The sequence below is a fragment of the Apus apus genome, chromosome 11 (assembly GCF_020740795.1).
Source record: "Apus apus isolate bApuApu2 chromosome 11, bApuApu2.pri.cur, whole genome shotgun sequence".
Classification (NCBI taxonomy): Eukaryota; Metazoa; Chordata; class Aves; order Apodiformes; family Apodidae; genus Apus; species Apus apus.
In genome coordinates, this window is record NC_067292.1 from 20,155,439 (window position 1) to 20,178,967 (window position 23,529).

Below are 23,529 nucleotides of genomic sequence, written 5' to 3' on the forward strand. Positions count from 1 at the left end.
GGCTGCCTTGTTGGGCCTCAGGGTCAGTCTGGCCAGGTGAGAGGAGCTCAAGTTCTGCACCAAATGAGTTGTAGCTCAGTAGCTCAGGGGAGGACCCAGGGGAGCTCAGACACAAGGTGCATTTTATTGCTGTTTTGTGATTTATTTTTAATTTTTTTTTTTTTGGAAGGGTGAGTGAAGATGAGCAGGTTGTCTTAAAGTTGGCCCTTCAAATGGAGGTTGTCCTGGGCCCAGGCTTCAAGCTGAGGGAGAACTTGTGTGCCATTGAGGAAAGGAAGGTGATGGCCCAGAGTCTGAAGGACTTGCTGCATTTGCAGGCTGGATTTAGAATCATTAAGGGTGGGAAAGACCTCTAAGATTATCAAGTCATTCCCAGCTGGAATGCGAGGTCTTCTTTTGTTCCCCAAAGCATCCTTGAGGTTTCACTTGTGGTTTCTGCTGCTTGTGGTCATGGCTCGGTGAGGGGAAGAGAAATGTGTTTGTGGTGTGTGGTGGAGCTACAGGCTTCAAGCTGCCTCTGATTCCTAGAAGACATTTCTGGCTTGGTGTTCCCAGGTTGTTTTTCAAAGCCTCTTGGTGTCTGGATGTCTCTGGCTGCTCCTTGGTGGTTCCTGTGAGCTGAGACTTGATGGAGTTGTGCTCATTTGAAAAACATGGAACAGAACGACATGAAGCAGAGGCCTTGACCTTGGGATGTGGTTGCTCACCCAACCAGGCCTTCAGGCACCTGAAAAGTTCCTTTTCTGCAGGTGGTTTGGGATTTGTCACTCCAAGTGCCTCGTGCTTTGCTCAGAAACAGAGGAGCCAGGGACACCTGAGCTGAGACTCTGCTTCATCTGGGCAGCCCCTCAGTGTCACTTCTGCCACAAGTCCTTCAGGAAAGCCATGGGAAGGGTTGTGTCACCTGGAGGAGAAGCTGCTGGCTTCCCATGCCTTGGTGAGGGTGACAAGGTCTCCCCTTCATCACAGGAGGCTGACATGTCAGTGGCTCTGCTGGGCTGACTGGAGACCCTGCAGGAGGAGTATCCAGACCACAGCAGACACTGCTCCCAGGGAACATTTCTCCACACAGCCCCAGGAGAAGCTTTCTGGCTGGGATGTGACATCCTGCCCAGGACGTGTGAAGTGCTGCCACAACTAAACCTCTTGCAGCTCTGCCCTGCCTGCCCACTCAGAGGGTCTCAGCTCTCCCCTCCTCAGCCCAGTGTCAGCACCAGGGAGCTGCAAGAGGAGGCCCCATCCAGCTGTGTGCTCTGGACACCAACCACCTGCCTTCCTCAACTCAGCCTGGCTGCAAGGGCCTCCCAGAAGGGCAGCAGTGCCCAGGGACCTGGAGGACATCTGCTTTCAGGGCTGGTGGCCTGCAGCCCTGCACATCAGGGGCTGTGGATGTGAGCCCAGGGCCCTGCCTGGTAACATTGTGGGACCTCCAGGCCCAGCGCCTTGGTCAAGTGACCTTCAGGGGTTCTGCAAAGAGCTTCATGGAGCTGAACTGCATCTCCAGGCTTTTCTCACCATGGACAAGGGTTGTGCTGTCCCCACAGGTGCTGAGTGAGGGCAGCCACAGAGAGTCACTGAATTGTTTTGGTTGGAAAAGACCTTTAAGATCCTTGAGTCCAACCACTGAGCCAGCCCTGCCAAGGCCACCCCTGCCCCATGTCCCTCAGCTCCACATCTCCAGGGCTTGGAAATGCCTCCAGGGATGGGGACTCCACCCCTGCCCTGGGCAGCCTGGGCTGGGGCCTGACAGACCTTTGGGAGAAGAAGTTCCCAAGATCCAACCTAAACCTCCCTGGGCAACTTGAGGCCATTTCCTCTTGTCCTGTGTCTGGGAGAAGAGACCAAGGACTTCAGAGTGAGATGAGGGATCAGCTCAGGAGTTGGAGGCACTGGAGTAGCTGGGATAAGGGTTTCAAGAGGTGTATCCACCTCATCTGTCTTGTGGTCCATCCCGTGACCATCTCAGTGGCCTCTGCTGGCTACATTCCAGTTTGTGGACATCTCTCCTGCCCCAGGGGAGCCAAATCTTGTTGCTCTTGTTTCTCTTGAAACCATCTTATTCCAGACGATTCCTCTTGCTGCTCTGCCGTCCCGTCCTGGCAGGCTTGGAACAGAAGCTCATTCAAGACTTGGAGGGTTGAGCCCTTGGTCAAGCTCTCCTGCTTGGTGGAGCAGGGAGGGCAGCAGCCTCTCCCCTGCATCCTCAGATGTGTTCTTAGAGCCAGTTTGTCCTGGGAAACCTTCCTGCTACCAGGTCTCCCTTCTTGCTCCTTTGCCTCCTGCAATCCCAGTCTTGTCCCACTCGGGTGACCACCAGCTGTGGGGTTTTGTCACCGTGCAGGATGCCACCAGCTGGGCTGGCTGCAGCTCCTCTGCTCTTCTTGTGGAGCCTGCTTAGATATTCATCCTTTGCCAGCAGAAAGGAGGGGGAGCTCCCAGGTGAAGCACTGGGTCCATGGCACCAGCTGTTGGGGAGGGTTGTCCAGTGGCTGCTCTGCAGTCCCCCGGGTGTCCCAGAGCTGATTGCTCTGTGGGTGTTGGGGCTGGACCTGGTTCCCTTCCCAACATCCTGACCTGATCTGGACACCAGGAGGTGTGTGGGAGAGGGGCCCCTTTGGGAGGATCATTCCTCCTGGTTGCCTACACCTGGGGTTTCTCCCCTGCTTCCTTAGTCCCTCTGGTTTTGCAGTGACATCTCTGCCTGTCCTCAGGCTGCCCCATTTGTGCAGCGTCTTACGAAGGTGTCGTTACGGTTCTTTCATTAGCTTTGTTCTGGAGGCTCCTTGGAACAGCTGGAGCAGGCAGAGCTTGGGTGACTCTGGGGACTGAATTTCTCATTTCCTCAGGCATGATGAGCTGTCTCCTTCTCCAGCAAAGCCACCCTCGTTGGTTTGCTGTGGTGCTGCTGGGCTTCCATGTCCTCATCCTCACGTAGCACGTCTTGCTGAGCCACGAGTCTCGAGCTCCTTCTGCTGTGCTGGCATGGACTGAGGTCACCCATGGCTCACCATGGTAGCCAGGCTGCATGGCAGCAGCTGGATGCCATGAAGCCACAGGGTGCACAGCATGGGCTGGGGCAGCTGTGTCCATGAAGAAGCAGTGAGCAGTCTGCAGCTGCCCCACAGGGTGGAGAGGTCCATCGTGCTTCAGTCCTGGGCAGAGTGAGTCCCTGTGGAGCTGGTCATAGTGTGAGAGAAGGACCATGTTCCTTGGAGAGGTGGTCCTGGTGCACCTGGGAGTCCCCTTTGCAGAAGGAGCAACTCCCTTCAAGCCCTGCCCATGTCAGAGCAGCCTGGGGGTGGATGCAGAGGAGAGTAGGTCTGTTGTGGAGAGCTGGTGTTGGGCTGTACATGTGTCTGCAAATGTTTCTGCAGAAGAGCTGGAGGGAGACATGTCAGGGGACACATGCTGGGTGCTGCTGAGAGCCTTCTGCTGGCCCAGAAGAGCAGGGGATGGGGGAGCTGCAGCCCAGCAGCTCCCTGGGAGCCCCAAGCTGGCTGTGAGCCACGTCCCAGCTGCTGGGCAGGTTGGCAGCTGGTGGCCGAGCTGGCAGGCTGTGCGTGGGGAGCCCCAGCAGATGTGGGCAGGAAAAGGGAGTGGTTGAGAGCCTGGAGGCTTCCCCCAGAGGAAGCACTAGGTCTTCATCATCAAGAGGTGGCAGGGGATGGATGAGTGACCATGGCAGCTCTGTCCCCATGTCCCACACTGGAGCTCCCAGCCTGCAGCCTTGAGCTGCCCACCAAAGCCAAGGGTTCATCCAGGCTTGAGGAGCACATGTCCCACCAGCTGTTCTGTTTCCAAGAGGGACCCTTAACTCTCCCTCTGAGTCCTGTGTATGATTTGCACTCAGATCACCACCGAAACATTCCTGGGGGCCACGGAGACCTCTGCTCCTTGTTGACCTTCCTCTGGCCAGGAACACACCTTTCCTCCCGTCCCTCCCCTTGGGTCCAGCCCCCAGTGAAGTGACCCCTTTGCTTCAGCTGCCTCCCTCCCCCAGGAGGGAGCACGGGGGGCTGCAGGATGGGCTTCTCAACCTCCAACTTGCAGAAGCAGCAGCAGCAGCTCTGGGGATAAGCAGGATTGTCAAGAACATTTTAAAAAAGCACGAGTGTGGTGACTGTTCCAGAGCAAGGACTCTGCACAGCCCTTCGAGTGGGATTGTCCTCCCTGGGCCTGACCTGGGCAGGTGCTCCGTGGCTGGAGGAGGCTGCTGGCCCCTGAAGCTCTCATCCCCAAGGTGTTGGGTGCTGCCAGCCCCAGGTCCTCAGCCAGCCCGTGTCCTCCTGCTGCTCACTCCAAACTCAGGTATGAAACGCTCGGCTGGAGCAGCGCGGGGCAGGAGGTGCTGGCAGGTCCCAGCCAGCCCCGGAGCAGCAGCTGCTGGAGCTCCAGCCTCCTCCTGGCCTCCAGAGGGGACAGGTCCTCCCCGTGGGACAAGGCCAGCTCCATGGAGCTCACACAGCCCTGAACGTCGGGTCTGTCTCAGTGTTGGTGGATCCAGCGTCTGACGCTTCGCATGAGAACTTCAAGTCGGGGCTGGGGGGGGTTTTAACTGGGAGGAAGCTGATGGAAATGGACTGGAAATGTGGTCCAGACATGGACCTTCTGCTGGACATTGACAGAATTATTTATATTAAAATGCACCTTGTGTGCCAGAGCTGGCCTGGAGCCTCTGTTTGTCACTCCCTGCCCGTGGGTCGTGCCAGTGGCCGCTCATGTCCCTCTGCTGGGACATGCCAGGGTCAGTCTTCCTTGCCCAGGGGTGAGCAGATGCCAGCAGAAGCTTCTCACCACCCTCACACCAAAGAGTTTCCTCCTCATGTCTCACCTCAATCTCCCTCTTCCAGTTTTCATCCCTTCCCCCTTGTCCTCTCCCTCCCTGCCCTTGTCCCAAGCCCCTCCCCAGCTTTCCTGGAGCCCCTTCAGGCCCTGGAAGGTGCTCTCAGGTCTCCCTGGAGCCTTCTCTTCTCCAGGCTGAACACCCCAACTCTCCCAGCCTGTCTCCAGAGCAGAGCTGCTCCAGCCCTTGGATCATCTCCATGGCCTCCTCTGGACTCTCTCCAGGAGCTCCATGCCTTTCTTACTGTGGGGGCTGCAGAACTTGTCCCAGCCCTGCAGGGGGGTCTCAGCAGAGCAGAGGGGACAATCCCTTCCCTCACCTTGCTGGTCACGCTGCTGGTGACACAGCCCAAGACATGGTTGGTTTCTGGGCTCCAGCTCACATTGTTGGCTCATGTGGAGCTTCTCGTCCACCATCACCCCCAAGTCCGTCCCCTTCAGGTGCCATGGGAAGCCCCCCCGAGCAGCCCTGCAGCTGCTGCCAGCCCTGCTCCTCCTCTGCCCAGGATGTCCTGGCTGCCCATGTCCCCAGTGGGTCCCAGCTGGGCACTGAGCTCCAGCGCTGGGAGCTGCTGGGGCTCAGCAGAGGGTGACCCCACCAGCGGGTGTCCCCGGGCACCTGCCGCCCTGTCTGAGCCCGGAGGGAAGGAAGGAGCCGGAGGCAGCAGGAGGCACGAGCAGCTGCTGAGGCTTTCTTGCCAAGGGGGGTGTTCCCAGCTCCAGGGCAGGGGCTCCTCAGCTCCTGCAGCCCCGGGCAGCCACGGAGTCGATCCAGGTGCGGCAGCTGCTGAGGCGGGTGTAGATGGCCGGGGTGCGGACGTGGCAGTTGGTGCTTCCCCAGGAGACGATGCCGATCAGGGTCCAGCCGCTGCCGCTCCTGGACACCAGGGCTCCCCCGGAGTCGCCCTGCGGAGAAGCCCCTGCTTGCTGCTCCCAGCACGGGAGGCAAACTGGTCGCTGACAGCCCTGCACGTTGCCAGGGGCTGGAGCTTCAACCTCTGGCTGCGCGGATGCAAGGACAGGCTGCCCAGAGAGCTGCTGGAGGCTCCTTCTCTGCAGACTTTCCAGACCGGTCTGGATGCCTTTCTGAGTGCCCTGCCCTGGTTGGGGTCCTGCTCTGGCAGGGGGTTGGACTCGGGGGTCTCTGGAGGTGCCTTCCAAGCCCTGCCATGCTGTGACCCTGTGCTCCTGTGCTCCAGGTGCAGCTCAGATCTGGAGCTGAGACTCAGCGCTGTGGCTGCAGGTGGCCATGGGAAGAAAGGCTGCAGGACACAGCTGAGGGGCCCCTGGAGCTGCCATGGAGCTGCCTCTGCTGCTGAGAACCTGCAGGGCTCACACACAAGGCAGCTGAGGTCAGCAAGAGAGGGGCACTTGGACCTGCAGGGATGGGGCACCCACTTTGCACAGGGGGAGAGAAAGGACTTGGTGGAAATGTCTTCTCTTGCTTTTCTCCCTCTTGTGTCTTGAGAAGGAACCTGCAAACTGGTATAAACTACCAACATTTCTCCTGGGCTGGAAATGAAGCTCAAAGTAAAAGTCATTGAGGAGAGGAGAGGAGAGGAGGAAATATAATTAGAGTTGAGTCAACTCAAGTGGAGTCTAGTAGAGTCAAGCAGAGCAGAGGAGACTCAGGACAACAGCCCATCCTGTTGAACATTAATTGCTTTGTGTCCAAAGCCAATCTCAGTTCCAAATGAAAGGTGGGATTTACCTCTTGTCTGGCAGGAGAGACCTTCACATCCTTGGTCTGCAGAGGGAAGAGTCTGTACTCTGAAGGATGGAAGTGGAATGGGAAGTGAGGTGTTAGAGATGAACTAAGGGTGCAGCTCTGCCTAGAGATCACACATGGGTTGGGAGAGACCATGTTTATGGGAACCACTCCTCCTGGGTGTTGGAATGGCACAAGTACAGGATGGGAGAGCTCCTCATGGAGAAGTGGGGAGCCTGATGCTTTGAGGATGAAAAGCCTCCCTAATTCTTATCCAAAACAAAACCAGCTCAGGAGATACAAAGAAAGACCAACCTGACTGTCTAGTGGTGACCAAGCTGACTTGAACCACTGAGCTGCCAGAAGAGTCACTGCAGAACCTGGTACAATTTTTTGGGGGGCTTCTTGTGCATATCTGTGTGACTGCACCTGGGAAACTGTGTCCAGGTCTGGAGGCCCCAAGACAGGCCGGGAGAGTTGGGGTGTTGAGCCTGGAGAAGAGAAGGCTCCAGGAAGACTTTAGAGCAGCTTCCAGTGCCTGAAGGGGCTCCAGGAAAGCTGGGGAGGGGCTTGGGACAAGGGCAGGGAGGGATGAGATGAGGGGGGATGGATGAAAACTGGCAGAGGGAGATTGAGGTGAGACACGAGGAGGAAATTCTTTGCTGTGAGGGTGATGAGAAGCTTCTGCTGGCCTGGAGAAACCTGTGCCTGCGGCCAAGGGGCTTCTTGGTCCCACCATGCCCTGTGCTTGTAAGATCTGCTCCTTGGGCAGAAGAATCAAGGAAAACTCAGAGAGCAGCTTGTGGCAATGAGGCTTTCTTATAAATAGGAGCTCTGCTGGGCACACCCTGGCAGGGCAGTGACAGTGGGAAGGACTGGGTGCCCAGGCTGGTCCGTGCTGGTGGGACACCTGGTCACACAGGGCATGGGCTGGCTCCACCTGTGCTGTGGGTGCCCTCCACCTCGGGACCCGTCGGAGAAGTTCCATGAGTTCCATCTGCTCCCTCCAGATCCAGGAGGACCTGATGGGTGGGTGGGATGGTTGAGGCAGATTCAGACCCTGAAATGGCAGATCCTAACATGGGGCCTGATAGGAGACTTCAGAATCAGATTTGGGGCCTCAAACTGACACTCGGGGCCATGAGAATGAGTCTTAACACCTACAAAGCATAAAGCTTGGAGCTTAGAAATGAAGCTTTGTGCTCTGGGCCCTTAAAGTGGGAAAGGCACTTGAGAGAGGCATCCTGCTGCCGGCCCTTGCCCAGGCAAGTGCAGCTCCACCATGAACAGCCCGGCTGGCTCAGGCCTTGGCCCATGTTCTTGATGGAAGACTCGGGCTTGGACTAGATGCTCCCTCCCATGGACCCTCATGGTCTCTGCCAAGACCCCATGATTCCAAGCCCACGGCTCTGAGATTATGAGGTGGCAGCCTGGCAGCCTTTGGTGTGTGTGCCTTGCAGAGGCAAGTTTCAGCCAGAGGCTGGATTTGCTCTCCTGAGGTGAGAGGCGGCTGAGCTGCTGGAAGCTCCTGTGGAGAGAGGTGGTGGTTGAAGGGGCTGCAGGAAGGCACGGGGAGGAGAGAGTGGTGGCCGTGGCTTCAGGTGCCCTGTGTGAAGCAGCAGGAGCAGCAGAGGCAGCAAGGGTGAGTTCTGGGGGAGGGCTGGGGCTTTTTTTCGCATCCTGTGGGGATCGAGACTGATCCGTGCGCTTCCTTGAAGAGCTGCGTTTAGGAAGGTTGTTTTACAGGGGGCATTTATGTTCTGCACGGGCTGGAAAACGTGATTAAAAGCTACTGAAAGATCGTAGAAACATAGAAGCATTTTGGTTAGAAAAGACCTTTAAGATCATCAGGTGCAGTCATGAGGTCCACCAGGCAGGGAAGCAGAGAGACAAGGAACAGGCTTTATAAGCAAGGGCAAAAAACCCATGATGACTGAGCAACTCCCCACCAAAAGCAGTCTCCTGGCAGTTGTTCTTAAAGGAGGGTTAGAATTTATTTCTTTTTTTGGTTCAATATGAGTTTCCTCAACTTCCAGAGTTCTTGGCAGCTCTTGGCTATTGGGAAGGGAATGTGAAGGACACGTGTGGCGAGTGGTTTTGTGTTTCCACTCTGCAGGAGGAGCACAGGCAGCACGTGTCCGGGGACTGAGCCATGAGACTCTGTTTCAAGTCTTTGGGCAGAAGCAGGTTATTGGCTTTGCTTCCCCTATGAAAAGTGTTAACTTTGAAAAAAGCTCTTGAATTCAGTAATAAGGTGGAAGAAAGAGCAGAGAAGAACTGAAAATGGGGTAGTAGAGGAAAGAGAGAATCTCCATGAGAGCGTGAATGTGGTGATTTGTGGCTTGGAGGGAACTGTGTCTCTGTGGGATGTCATTCCATGAGCCAAATCTCTCTGGTCCAGATGCAGCATTCCAGGCCAATGCGTTCTTTTGAATGGGCTCTGGATGAAACTGCGCAGCCCAGCTGGTGCGAGAGCCCTCTGAAGAGGAAGAGGACATTGTCAGGCAGTGCACAGGAGGCCAAGCGCTGCAGACTTGGTGGTTCTGACCTGCCTGGCAGGTAAATCCTTTTTCACTTCTGACAGCAGCAAGTGCATAGCATCATGGCATCCCAGCACTGTTCTGGCTGGACAAGAGACTTTCTTGTTCTCGTTTGGTCATCTGACAGTGCAGTTGTGTTTGAGTTGGAGATCTTTCACGAGAGACCTCTGACAGCTCAAAACAAAAAGCTGTCTTGATAGTGGAACTGGAATGATTGGACTGAGGTTGATGTGATGCTTTTCTTGCAGTGCCTCTTCAGAAACCCAGAACCATCAGGGATGGGCTGCTGGGCCTCACAGCAGCAACTCATCGGCTCCGAGTGGGGTGGGTAATTCCAAAAGGAAAGACAAGACTCAGCACACAACAAAAAGTCATGGGCACTGAGATCCTAAAGTAAAATGCAGTGAACCAATCTTTGCAAAGAAAAGCAATTGTGTTGCAATTTGGTGTTGCCTTGCCACTTGGAGGATCTCCCCTGGGAATGTGCCCCGTGCCCTGTTTTTGTCCTGCAACACACACCGTGTGCCCCGTGCATTGGCGGGGAGTGAACCTGAAATGGCTCCTGCCAACCCTTTGTGGCCTGGCCTGTATCTGAATGGCCCAGCATCTCCCTGCCAACTGAGTTTCCTGCTCTGACCTGAATGCCCTGGTGTTTCTTCATTGCCTAGATGATCCTGACAAGCCCTCCAAGGAGCGGATCCAACAGCGTGGAGGAGAACTGCCAGGGTCACCCCATCTGTCAGACAGGAGACATCCTCTGTGCAAGATGTACAGCACAGTAGTATTAACTTTTCAGATAGAATCAGTTGTGCCAGCATAAGATGTGGGTGGGGTTTGCAAGTCTTTTCCTTCTGTCTGGACTTTCTATCTTTGGGGGTAGAGATCGTTATTCCTTGTCTGTACATTTCTCTTTGCTTTTCCTCCTTTCCCCCCAAAAAAACAGTACATGCAGCTAATGAAGCTACTGGATTGAGTTCCCTGTAAATGTGCCTTGAGGAGAGTTGTCCAGTAACATCTCTCCAACTGGAGATTTTCCATGTAACGAGGCCCAGGCGAGAGGAACCTACTTGTCCTGTTTGTTTGCTGCATTTTTGTGTGTTGGCTTGTTTTCTCAAGACCTGAGTAACTATACAAGTTGTGTGACTGACAGTTGTGTTCTTTCTAGATGAAGTCGTTGCTACTTTGGGAGAGGGGACTTTTGGACAGGTTGTGGAGTGCATCGATCACAAGGAGTAAGTCTTTGGAAGTAACCACACACAGTTCTCCTGGCTGATGCTCTCAGAGTGTGGCTCAGGAAGTGCTCAGGATCCTTAGGTAAAAATCTCCTCCATGTTCTAAGCGCAGTTAAAAACCTGTCTTTCCAGGCAGGGCAGGCATGTGGCTGTGAAAATCATCAAGGAGGCTGATGGGAGCTCTGAGGAAGCCTTTGCAGAAGTCCGAGTGCTGCGCTACTTACGTGCCCTGGACCCCAGCAGCACACAGTGAGTGCACAAAGCCTTGTCCTGGCCTCTGGCTTTCAGCTGCCTGGGACACACGGAGCTTTGGGAACACAGCATGGACGTAGCAGAGCGTGACACCACTGCCTGCTGCAATTGCTGCCTTTTGCTGCTTCTGCAGGCACTGTGTCCAGATGCTAGACTGGTTTGAACACCGTGGCCACGTCTGCATCGTGCTGGAGCTGCTGGGGCTCAGCACCTTTGACTTCATGAAGGAGAATGGCTTCCTCCCCTTCAGGCTGGACCACATCAGGCAGATGGCCTATCAGATCTGCCAGGCTGTCAACTGCAAGTATCTGTCTTTTTGCCTTGCTTTGCTAGCTTTTCTTTGTGGTATTTGCTAACAAGCATTGTCCCCTTGCAGTTTTGCACGTCAACAAGTTGACGCACACAGACCTGAAGCCAGAAAACATCTTGCTGGCGTCGTCTGACTCCACGGAGGAGTACAATCCCAGCCTGGGAAGTTGCCGTCCTCTTCCCCACCTGCCCTCAGCCATCCTCTGGCTTCCCTTGGGCACTAGCCTCCCCTTGTTTCCTTGCAGAAGTGTCAAGAGCGCAGACCCAAGCATCCCGACATCAGGGTTGGGGACTTTGGGAGCACCACACGTGACGATGAACATCACAGCACGGTGGTGACCACGAGACCGTTCCGAGCTCCCGAAGTCATCCTAGGTCAGTAGGAGTCTGTTGGGCACAGCTTTGGCCTGAGACTCCTGGTGCCTATTGAAAGGTGCTACAGAAGTGTGGCCCTTCTTGCTGGAGCTCTTGACTCGCTTGCAGCCTGCTATAAACGTGAGCCTTCTGGGTCTTTTCACAGCCCTGGGATGGTCACAGCCCTGCGATGTCTGGAGCATAGGATGTATTCTCCTGGAGTACTACCTGGGATCCCCAATCTTTCCGGTAGGCAACTAGGAGCCAGCCAGCTTGGCAGGAAGGCTGGCCCCATGAACATTTGCAAGTGACAAGCCACACTGAAGGAAGGTCATTGTGTGGTTCTTGATCACTCCTGCTGTGAAGGAACAACAATGTCTGTCTTGATTTCCCTTCAGGTCAATGAAGACAAAGAACACCTGGCAATGATGGAGAGAATCCTGGGGCCTTTGCCAAGTGACATGATAAAGCAAAGCAGGTAATTCCATTTCTCCATACCTGGACGGATAGAGTTCCATTGAAATACCTTCAGATTTGCTTTCATGGAAATTTAAAAAGAAAAAAAAAAAAAAGAGAATTTGAATACGTTCACGTTCATCCTTTGGTCTGTTTCCCAAACTGGCCACTCCTGGGGAACCTTCCCAGCTCATGCCCGAGATGCCGACCAACATGCTGATAAACTGCTTCTAGTGCAGGGACAAAAAGCACCTCTGAGTAACAACCTGTGGTCTGATTGTTTCAGGAAACGCGGATATTTCCATCAGGACCGGGTGCACTTGGACGAGCGAAGCTCTGCTGGGAGATACGTGTCCCGGTGGTGTAAGCCCCTGAAGGTAAGAGGGCTGAGGGGAAAGGCTGCTGGGGAGAGCACCTGGACATGCAATGACACCATTACAAACAGCTGTTCTGTTCTTCATGAAGGCATTCATGACCAACGACGGAGACGACCACGAGAACCTGTTTGATCTGATTGAGAAGATGCTCCGTTACGACCCAGCAGAGCGAATTACTCTGGGAGAAGCCCTGAAACACCCTTTCTTCCTGCCCCTGAGACGGGAGAAAAGGCTGCTGCCTTCTGGAGCTGGGGAGCCTGACCCAGGAGTCCTTCCCCCAAAGAAGCGGAGAAAGTATCGGATGTTTGTTGGATAGAGTTGTTTTGTTCATGTTCCCTTTGGTGTTAGGATGTTTTGGGTAGTGTAGTTTGTTGCAGCTGTTGGAATAAAACTGAAGTGAGAAAAAGACAGTGATGGACTTGGTTGTGTTTCCTCCGTGCGTGAAGGTCTTGGGACAGTGGCACTTTGAAAGGTGCACAGGTGTCCTAGGACTCTGTCCTGCTGCTGAGTGGTCTCCACAGGGAGAATTCCAGTACCTGTAACACACAAGACGTTGCCCTGTCACACTGACCTGAGGCCTGGATCACTGCACACCCCCCAGCTCCTCCAGCTGTTCCACTGCTGCGCTGGGACTTGAAACTTGGTAGCTTAGGTAGGAACACTTAAATACTCTGAGCCCCAATCTGTGGAGGAATTTTTGATACAGCAGGGTCATGATTTCGGGTGCCTGGGAGGGCTTGACAATCCTTGCTGTAACAGCAAAGTATGAAACTAACAATTGATGTTGTTTGCAACAAGATTATCTTTAGTCTTGGGAGAATGAGGAAGTGTATCTTGGCTGGGCACCTGAGGGTGGACGTGAAGATGGATGAGAAAACTGCAGGAGGTCACAAAATAGTGCTTGTAACACATGTAGTCACAGCCAATAGCAAAATGAAGCCTGACACGTGAACCGTTATGCTTAGCCAATTAAATGAGGTGTCTGTCCACATGCACAGCCAACTTAGAGTATTTAAGTATCAGACAAACTGGCAATGAAGTGGAACGAGAGGTAAGACCATATTGGTTGTCGTGTCATTACTCTTCCCTGCTCCTGTTGGACTCATGCACAGGTGTCCTAGGACTCTGTTCTCCACCCCTGCCACCCTGCACCACCACCTCGTCCATAGCCCGACCCCCCTGCCACCCCCTCCAGCAGACACACACACACACAGACACACACACAGACACACACACACAGGCTGCCTGGGCAAGGACGTTGGCTGTTCCTGACCCCAGGAACCACGGGCAGATCTTCCCTGTCTCCTGCCACGGCTCCAGCGACACTCGCTGTTCCCGCTGGTCCTTCCCATGTAGGGATTTCTCTTGGCTTTGATTGGAGCTGTTTCTCATGGATCCACCAGTATTTGAGCTGGAGAGTTTGGCTGAGCTGGTTTCTGTTGAGTTACTTGAGGAAGCTCATCAAGTTGGTGACAGCTTCTTCTTTTCTTCCCTCCTCCCTCCATCGTGCACATGCAGCGTCATCTTCTGTGCTGGCTCCTTGAACTCTTCTCGCAGTGGCAGCTCAGAGGGATTTTTTTTTTTTAAATCCTGTTTATTAAAACGGTCTCTTCCACCTCCACAAAGTTACTGATGTATTTATTGCCCAGAGACTCAGTCCCAGCCATCCACAGGAGACCTGGTGAGGCAGGTCCTGGGACGGGGAATCCGAGGAGATTGGTCCTTGGTGCCCACCTCTCAACGTGCCCAAGGCTCTCAAACTCTATGGGAGGGCTTCTGAACTTGGGAAGGGTCAGGAGAAGAGTGGGCTGTGCTCCCCCTCCACGTGCCATGGGCAGGTGCTGGGTCAGGCTCAGTGCTACCTTTGGGAGGTCTCTTCTGGCCAGAAGGGAGCAGCCCAGTTTCCTTCAGGATTCTTCAGAAGCTTCTTTTAGTTTCAGGTCCAAAAGCAGGAGCCAGGAGGATCCGTGGGTGAGTAACCTCCAAGGAGGTTGGACCAGCATCCCTGCTGCTGTATGTGTCGGGACAAGGGACCTGAGTGCTGCCAAGCTTCTGGCTTTCAAACCCTCTGCCTGTTCCTCAGTGTCTACGTGGATGTGGTGAGGCCCCACGTTTGCAGCCTTGGCTGCCTTGTTGGGCCTCAGGGTCAGTCTGGCCACGTGAGAGGAGCTCAAGTTCTGCACCAAATGAGTTGTAGCTCAGTAGCTCTGGGGAGGACCCAGGGGAGCTCAGACACAAGGTGCATTTTATTGCTGTTTTGTGATTTATGTTTTCTTTTGCTTTGTTTAGTTTTGGCAGGGTGAGTGAAGATGAGCAGGTTGTCTTAAAGTTGGCCCTTCAAATGGAGGTTGTCCTGGGCCCAGGCTTCAAGCTGAGGGAGAACTTGTGTGCCATTGAGGAAAGGAAGGTGATGGCCAGAGTCTGAAGGACTTGCTGCTTTTTCAGGCTGGATTTAGAATCATTAAGGCTGGGAAAGACCTCTAAGATGATCAAGTCATTCCCAGCTGGAGTGCGAGGTCTGAACTCCAGGCAGAGCAGGGGTGCAGGTGGCCTGTGGCAGCAGAGATGCAGAGGGTGTTCGAGGTGGTTGGCAGAGCTGGTGGTGAATGTTTTGAAACAGGGCTGGAGCTCAGAGGTCTAGAAAACAGGCAGCAGGAGATTTGGAGAAGGAGGAGATGTTTTTATTCCATCAACTCGTGTGGAGAATTCACCTTGCACATCTGAGGCTTATCTTTCAGTTCTGAGGAGCAGCTCACGTGCCTGAAAGCTCCTCTTTGCTTCCAGCCTGCAGTCCTCTCACCTCTCTAGAGTATGTCCAAGCCAAGCCACCTACTAGAGGATGTGGTGGCTGCTTGTGGGTACCTGGGTTGGGCATGCTCTAGTAGGTGGCTTCAGCTTGCTGCTGCAGTTGGACATCTTCTTCATCTTCATAGCAGCACCATCTTGATCTCCTTCTGAGTTTTCTTTCATCCTTCTCTCCATGGTTCCTCCAAGCCAAGTCTCTTTGCCATGTGTCCCCACTTGGTCCCTCAGCAAAGCTGCCCTGACCATCCTGGAACTTTGTTGTTGTTGTTTCCCTTTTGTTTTTCAAAGCCTCTTGGTGTCTGGATGTCTCTGGCTGCTCCTTGGTGGTTCCTGTCTGCTGAGACTTGATGGAGTTGTGCTCATTTGAAAAACATGGAACAGAACGACATGAAGCAGAGGCCTTGACCTTGGGATGTGGTTGCTCACCCAACCAGGCCTTCAGGCACCTGAAAAGTTCCTTTTCTGCAGGTGGTTTGGATTTGTCACTCCAAGTGCCTCGTGCTTTGCTCAGAAACAGAGGAGCCAGGGACACCTGAGCTGGGACTCTGCTTCATCTGGGCAGTCCCTCAGTGTCACTTCTGCCACAAGTCCTTCAGGAAAGCCATGGGAAGGGTTGTGTCACCTGGAGGAGAAGCTGCTGGCTTCCCATGCCTTGGTGAGGGTGACAAGGTCTCCCCTTCATCACAGGAGGCTGACATGTCAGTGGCTCTGCTGGGCTGACTGGAGACCCTGCAGGAGGAGTATCCAGACCACAGCAGACACTGCTCCCAGGGAACATTTCTCCACACAGCCCCAGGAGAAGCTTTCTGGCTGGGATGTGACATCCTGCCCAGGACGTGTGAAGTGCTGCCACAACTAAACCTCTTGCAGCTCTGCCCTGCCTGCCCACTCAGAGGGTCTCAGCTCTCCCCTCCTCAGCCCAGTGTCAGCACCAGGGAGCTGCAAGAGGAGGCCCCATCCAGCTGTGTGCTCTGGACACCAACCACCTGCCTTCCTCAACTCAGCCTGGCTGCAAGGGCCTCCCAGAAGGGCAGCAGTGCCCAGGGACCTGGAGGACATCTGCTTTCAGGGCTGGTGGCCTGCAGCCCTGCACATCAGGGGCTGTGGATGTGAGCCCAGGGCCCTGCTTCTGGTTTTGCAGTGACATCTCTGCCTGTCCTCAGGCTGCCCCATTTGTGCAGCGTCTTACGAAGGTGTCGTTACGGTTCTTTCATTAGCTTTGTTCTGGAGGCTCCTTGGAACAGCTGGAGCAGGCAGAGCTTGGGTGACTCTGGGGACTGAATTTCTCATTTCCTCAGGCATGATGAGCTGTCTCCTTCTCCAGCAAAGCCACCCTCGTTGGTTTGCTGTGGTGCTGCTGGGCTTCCATGTCCTCATCCTCACGTAGCACGTCTTGCTGAGCCACGAGTCTCGAGCTCCTTCTGCTGTGCTGGGATGGACTGAGGTCACCCATGGCTCACCATGGTAGCCAGGCTGCATGGCAGCAGCTGGATGCCATGAAGCCACAGGGTGCACAGCATGGGCTGGGGCAGCTGTGTCCATGAAGAAGCAGTGAGCAGTCTGCAGCTGTCCCACAGGGTGGAGAGGTCCATCGTGCTTCAGTCCTGGGCAGAGTGAGTCCCTGTGGAGCTGGTCATAGTGTGAGAGAAGGACCATGTTCCTTGGAGAGGTGGTCCTGGTGCACCTGGGAGTCCCCTTTGCAGAAGGAGCAACTCCCTTCAAGCCCTGCCCATGTCAGAGCAGCCTGGGGGTGGATGCAGAGGAGAGTAGGTCTGTTGTGGAGAGCTGGTGTTGGGCTGTACATGTGTCTGCAAATGTTTCTGCAGAAGAGCTGGAGGGAGACATGTCAGGGGACACACACTGGGTGCTGCTGAGAGCCTTCTGCTGGCCCAGAAGAGCAAGGGATGGGGGAGCTGCAGCCCAGCAGCTCCCTGGGAGCCCCAAGCTGGCTGTGAGCCACGTCCCAGCTGCTGGGCAGGTTGGCAGCTGGTGGCCGAGCTGGCAGGCTGTGCGTGGGGAGCCCCAGCAGATGTGGGCAGGAAAAGGGAGTGGTTGAGAGCCTGGAGGCTTCCCCCAGAGGAAGCACTAGGTCTTCATCATCAAGAGGTGGCAGGGGATGGATGAGTGACCATGGCAGCTCTGTCCCCATGTCCCACACTGGAGCTCCCAGCCTGCAGCCTTGAGCTGCCCACCAAAGCCAAGGGTTCATCCAGGCTTGAGGAGCACATGTCCCACCAGCTGTTCTGTTTCCAAGAGGGACCCTTAACTCTCCCTCTGAGTCCTGTGTATGATTTGCACTCAGATCACCACCGAAACATTCCTGGGGGCCACGGAGACCTCTGCTCCTTGTTGACCTTCCTCTGGCCAGGAACACACCTTTCCTCCCGTCCCTCCACTTGGGTCCAGCCCCCAGTGAAGTGACCCCTTTGCTTCAGCTGCCTCCCTCCCCCAGGAGGGAGCACGGGGGGCTGCAGGATGGGCTTCTCAAGCTCCAACTTGGAGAAGCAGCAGCAGCAGCTCTGGGGATGAGCAGGATTGTCAAGAACATTTTAAAAAAGCACGAGTGTGGTGACTCTTCCAGAGCAAGGACTCTGCACAGCCCTTCGAGTGGGATTCTCCTCCCTGGGCCTGACCTGGGCAGGTGCTCCGTGGCTGGAGGAGGCTGCTGGCCCCTGAAGCTCTCATCCCCAAGGTGTTGGGTGCTGCCAGCCCCAGGTCCTCAGCCAGCCCGTGTCCTCCTGCTGCTCACTCCAAACTCAGGTATGAAACGCTCGGCTGGAGCAGCGCGGGGCAGGAGGTGCTGGCAGGTCCCAGCCAGCCCCAGAGCAGCAGCTGCTGGAGCTCCAGCCTCCTCCTGGCCTCCAGAGGGGACAGGTCCTCCCCGTGGGACAAGGCCAGCTCCATGGAGCTCACACAGCCCTGAACGTCGGGTCTGTCTCAGTGTTGGTGGATCCAGCGTCTGACGCTTCGCATGAGAACTTCAAGTCGGGGCTGGGGGGGATTTTGACTGTGAGGAAGCTGATGGAAATGGACTGGAAATGTGGTCCAGACATGGACCTTCTGCTGGACATTGACAGAATGATTTTTATTAAAATGCACCTTGTGTGCCAGAGCTGACCTGGAGCCTCTGTTTGTCACTCCCTGCCCGTGGGTCGTGCCAGTGGCCGCTCATGTCCCTCTGCTGGGACATGCCAGGGTCAGTCTTCCTTGTCCAGGGTGAGCAGATGCCAGCAGAAGCTTCTCACCACCCTCACACCAAAGAGTTTCCTCCTCATGTCTCACCTCAATCTCCCTCTTCCAGTTTTCATCCCTTCCCCCTTGTCCTCTCCCTCCCTGCCCTTGTCCCAAGCCCCTCCCCAGCTTTCCTGGAGCCCCTTCAGGCACTGGAAGGTGCTCTAAGGTCTCCCTGGAGCCTTCTCTTCTCCAGGCTCAACACCCCAACTCTCCCAGCCTGTCTCCAGAGCAGAGCTGCTCCAGCCCCCCCATCAATCATCTCCGTGGCCTCCTCTGGACTCTCTCCAGGAGCTCCATGCCTTTCTTACTCTGGGGGCTCCAGAACTGGCCCCAGCCCTGCAGGGGGGTCTCAGCAGAGCAGAGCAGAGGGGACAATCCCTTCCCTCACCTTGCTGGTCACGCTGCTGCTGACACAGCCCAAGACATGGTTGGTTTCTGGGCTCCAGCTCACATTGTTGGCTCATGTTGAGCTTCTCGTCCACCATCACCCCCAAGTCCTTCCCCTCTGGGCTGCTTTCCCTCCATTCTCCACCCAACCTGTATCTGAGATGTCAGGAACAGTCTTGTTATGGCTATTCAAGGGCACCAACTAAGAAGACTGATACTGCCAGGTCCTGGATCCTTTAGAGAACACTTTACTCCAGGACCTAAGTCACACAGGAGCCTGTGGCATCAGGTGTTCCAAGGTCTTGTCTGGACTTTTCTTGGCTGGAGCAAGAGCATGGCCCATGATCAGGTAGGTTCTGCCCAACCTTTTAGCTGTCTCTCACCTTTGGGCAAGAGGTTTTTGGGTTACAACCACCACGCTGGGAGAAATCCAAGCCCCATTGTCAGCCCTGCCCACAGCAGTCTGAGCATGGGGATGCTCAAAATGCCAAAGGACTTGCTGGAGTCCTTTGGAAGTGGGACTTTCTGGAGTGCTGAGGTTGTTCCATCTCACTGTGCTGGACCCTCAGGCAGGCTCAGCCTCCAGATCTTCTCCTTGCTCAGCAGGTTTCTGTTTCCAGGTGTGGTGGGTCAGTCCTGGCACTCACCTGCACAGCCCTGTGTGTCCCTTTGGCCCCTGGAGGAAAGATGAGGAACTGGGAGTTGCCTGCCCGGGGCTGTGCAGTCTCCAGTGCTCCACACAGCTGGGTCGGTGGCAGGACCATTGCAGGTCCCTTCCCCCAGGTGGCCCCTGGGCAGGTGCCATGGGAAGCCCCCCCGAGCAGCCCTGCAGCTGCTGCCAGCCCTGCTCCTCCTCTGCCCAGGATGTCCTGGCTGCCCATGTCCCCAGTGGGTCCCAGCTGGGCACTGAGCTCCAGCGCTGGGAGCTGCTGGGGCTCAGCAGAGGGTGACCCCACCAGCGGGTGTCCCCGGGCACCTGCCGCCCTGTCTGAGCCCGGAGGGAAGGAAGGAGCCGGAGGCAGCAGGAGGCACGAGCAGCTGCTGAGGCTTTCTTGCCAAGGGGGGTGTTCCCAGCTCCAGGGCAGGGGCTCCTCAGCTCCTGCAGCCCCGGGCAGCCACGGAGTCGATCCAGGTGCGGCAGCTGCTGAGGCGGGTGTAGATGGCCGGGGTGCGGACGTGGCAGTTGGTGCTTCCCCAGGAGACGATGCCGATCAGGGTCCAGCCGCTGCCGCTCCTGGACACCAGGGCTCCCCCGGAGTCGCCCTGCGGAGAAGCCCCTGCTTGCTGCTCCCAGCACGGGAGGCAAACTGGTCGCTGACAGCCCTGCACGTTGCCAGGGGCTGGAGCTTCAACCTCTGGCTGCGCGGATGCAAGGACAGGCTGCCCAGAGAGCTGCTGGAGGCTCCTTCTCTGCAGACTTTCCAGACCGGTCTGGATGCCTTTCTGAGTGCCCTGCCCTGGTTGGGGTCCTGCTCTGGCAGGGGGTTGGACTCGGGGGTCTCTGGAGGTGCCTTCCAAGCCCTGCCATGCTGTGACCCTGTGCTCCTGTGCTCCAAGTGCAGCTCAGATCTGGAGCTGAGACTCAGCGCTGTGGCTGCAGGTGGCCATGGGAAGAAAGGCTGCAGGACACAGCTGAGGGGCCCCTGGAGCTGCCATGGAGCTGCCTCTGCTGCTGAGAACCTGCAGGGCTCACACACAAGGCAGCTGAGGTCAGCAAGAGAGGGGCACCTGGACCTGCAGGGATGGGGCACCCACTTTGCACAGGGGGAGAGAAAGGACTTGGTGGCAATTGAAGAGGACAGGAGAGGAGAGGAGAGGATAGGAGAGGAGAAGAGAGGAGAGGAGAGGAGAGGAGAGGAGAGGAGAGGAGAGGAGAGGAGAGGAGAGGAGGAAACATAATTAGAGTTGAGTCAACTCAAGTGGAGTCTAGTAGAGTCAAGCAGAGCAGAGGAGACTCAGGACAACAGCCCATCCTGTTGAACATCCATTGCTTTGTGTCCAAAGCCAATCTCAGTTCCAAATGAAAGGTGGGATTTACCTCTTGTCTGGCAGGAGAGACCTTCACATCCTTGGTCTGCAGAGGGAAGAGTCTATACTCTGAAGGATGGAAGTGGAATGGGAAGTGAGGTGTTAGAGATGAACTAAGGGTGCAGCTCTGCCTGGAGATCACACATGGGTTGGGAGAGACCATGTTTATGGGAACCACTCCTCCTGGGTGTTGGAATGGCACAAGTACAGGATGGGAGAGCTCCTCATGGAGAAGTGGGGAGCCTGATGCTTTGAGGATGGAAAGCCTCCCTAATTCTTATCCAAAACAAAACCAGCTCAGGAGATACAAAGAAAGACCAACCTGACTGTCTAGTGGTGACCAAGCTGACTTGAACCACTGAGCTGCCAGAAGAGTCACTGCAGAACCTGGTACAAATTGTTTTTGGGCTTCTTGTGCATATCTGTGTGACTGCACCTGGGAAACTGTGTCCAGGTCTGGAGGCCCCAAGACAGGCTGGGAGAGTTGGGGTGTTCAGCCCGGAGAAGAGAAGGCTCCAGGGAGACCTTAGAGCACCTTCCAGGGCCTGAAGGGGCTCCAGGAAAGCTGGGGAGGGGCTTGGGACAAGGGCAGGGAGGGAGAGGACAAGGGGGAAGGGATGAAAACTGGCAGAGGGAGATTGAGGTGAGACACGAGGAGGAAATTCTTTGGTGTGAGGGTGGTGAGAAGCTTCTGCTGGCCTGGAGAAACCTGTGCCTGTGGCCAAGGGGCTTCTTGGTCCCACCATGCCCTGTGCTTGTAGGATCTGCTCCTTGGGCAGAAGAATCAAGGAAAACTCAGAGAGCAGCTTGTGGCAATGAGGCTTTCTTATAAATAGGAGCTCTGCTGGGCACACCCTGGCAGGGCAGTGACAGTGGGAGGGACTGGGTGCCCAGGCTGGTCCGTGCTGGTGGGACACCTGGTCACACAGGGCATGGGCTGGCTCCACCTGTGCTGTGGGTGCCCTCCACCTCGGGACCCGTCGGAGAAGTTCCATGAGTTCCATCTGCTCCCTCCAGATCCAGGAGGACCTGATGGGTGGGTGGGATGGTTGAGGCAGATTCAGACCCTGAAATGGCAGATCCTAACATGGGGCCTGACAGGAGACTTCAAAAGCAGATTTGGGGCCTCAAACTAACACTCGGGGCCATGAGAATGAGTCTTAACACCTACAAAGCATAAAGCTTGGAGCTTAGAAATGAAGCTTTGTGCCCTGGGCCCTTAAAGTGGGAAAGGCACTTGAGAGAGGCATCCTGCTGCCGGCCCTTGCCCAGGCAAGTGCAGCTCCACCATGAACAGCCCGGCTGGCTCAGGCCTTGGCCCATGTTCTTGATGGAAGACTCGGGCTTGGACTAGATGCTCCCTCCCATGGACCCTCATGGTCTCTGCCAAGACCCCATGATTCCAAGCCCACGGCTCTGAGATTATGAGGTGGCAGCCTGGCAGCCTTTGGTGTGTGTGCCTTGCAGAGGCAAGTTTCAGCCAGAGGCTGGATTTGCTCTCCTGAGGTGAGAGGCGGCTGAGCTGCTGGAAGCTCCTGTGGAGAGAGGTGGTGGTTGAAGGGGCTGCAGGAAGGCACGGGGAGGAGAGAGTGGTGGCCGTGGCTTCAGGTGCCCTGTGTGAAGCAGCAGGAGCAGCAGAGGCAGCAAGGGTGAGTTCTGGGGGAGGGCTGGGGCTTTTTTTCGCATCCTGTGGGGATCGAGACTGATCCGTGCGCTTCCTTGAAGAGCTGCGTTTAGGAAGGTTGTTTTACAGGGGGCATTTATGTTCTGCACGGGCTGGAAAACGTGATTAAAAGCTACTGGAAGATCGTAGAAACATAGAAGCATTTAGGTTAGAAAAGACCTTTAAGATCATCAGGTGCAGTCATGAGGACCACCAGGCAGGGAAGCAGAGAGACAAGGAACAGGCTTTATAAGCAAGGGAAAAAACCCATGATGACTGAGCAACTCCCCACCAAAAGCAGTCTCCTGGCAGTTGTTCTTAAAGGAGGGTTAGAATTTATTTCTTTGTTTGGTTCAATATGAGGTTCCTCATCTTCCAGAGTTCTTGGCAGCTCTTGGCTATTGGGAAGGGAATGTGAAGGACACGTGTGGCGAGTGGTTTTGTGTTTCCACTCTGCAGGAGGAGCACAGGCAGCACGTGTCCGGGGACTGAGCCACGAGACTCTGTTTCAAGTCTTTGGGCAGAAGCAGGTTATTGGCTTTGCTTCCCCTATGAAAAGTGTTAACTTTGAAAAAAGCTCTTGAATTCAGTAATAAGGTGGAAGAAAGAGCAGAGAAGACATGAACATGGGGTAGTAGAGGAAAGAGAGAATCTCCATGAGAGCGTTCATGTGGTGATTTGTGGCTTGGAGGGAACTGTGTCTCTGTGGGATGTCATTCCAAGAGCCAAATCTCTCTGGTCCAGATGCAGCATTCCAGGCCAATGCGTTCTTTTGAATGGGCTCTGGATGAAACTGCGCAGCCCAGCTGGTGCGAGAGCCCTCTGAAGAGGAAGAGGACATTGTCAGGCAGTGCACAGGAGGCCAAGCGCTGCAGACTTGGTGGTTCTGACCTGCCTGGCAGGTAAATCCTTTTTCACTTCTGACAGCAGCAAGTGCATAGCATCATGGCATCCCAGCACTGTTCTGGCTGGACAAGAGAATTTCTTGTTCTCGTTTGGTCATCTGACAGTGCAGTTGTGTTTGAGTTGGAGATCTTTCACGAGAGACCTCTGACAGCTCAAAACAAAAGGCTGTCTTGATAGTGGAACTGGAATGATTGGACTGAGGTTGATGTGATGCTTTTCTTGCAGTGCCTCTTCAGAAACCCAGAACCATCAGGGATGGGCTGCTGGGCCTCACAGCAGCAACTCATCGGCTCCGAGTGGGGTGGGTAATTCCAAAAGGAAAGACAAGACTCAGCACACAACAAAAAGTCATGGGCACTGAGATCCTAAAGTAAAATGCAGTGAACCAATCTTTGCAAAGAAAAGCAATTGTGCTGCAATTTGGTGTTGCCTTGCC

The 23,529-nt window shown here is 55.3% G+C and overlaps 1 protein-coding gene across 1 annotated transcript; it reads left to right on the top strand.

Moving 5' to 3' along the window:
* Positions 1 to 9,758: 9,758 nt before the first annotated feature.
* On the top strand, positions 9,759 to 12,386 carry LOC127389379 (dual specificity protein kinase CLK1-like). Its single transcript, XM_051629799.1, has 10 exons — positions 9,759 to 9,858; positions 10,256 to 10,322; positions 10,455 to 10,571; positions 10,708 to 10,874; positions 10,951 to 11,044; positions 11,128 to 11,258; positions 11,404 to 11,486; positions 11,636 to 11,715; positions 11,980 to 12,070; positions 12,159 to 12,386. The coding sequence occupies exons 1-10, from the start codon at positions 9,759 to 9,761 to the stop codon at positions 12,384 to 12,386; spliced, it is 1,158 nt and encodes a 385-aa protein (XP_051485759.1).
* The last annotated feature ends 11,143 nt before the right edge of the window (positions 12,387 to 23,529 follow it).

Bases quoted from the DNA above. Each gene is read 5' to 3' on its own strand.
- LOC127389379 (XM_051629799.1), top strand. From the start codon at position 9,759: ATGATCCTGACAAGCCCTCCAAGGAGCGGATCCAACAGCGTGGAGGAG. The intron at 9,859-10,255 runs GTACAGCACAGT...TGTTCTTTCTAG, and splicing joins AGACATCCTCTGTGCAAGAT to ATGAAGTCGTTGCTACTTTG. The intron at 11,259-11,403 runs GTCAGTAGGAGT...GTCTTTTCACAG, and splicing joins AGCTCCCGAAGTCATCCTAG to CCCTGGGATGGTCACAGCCC.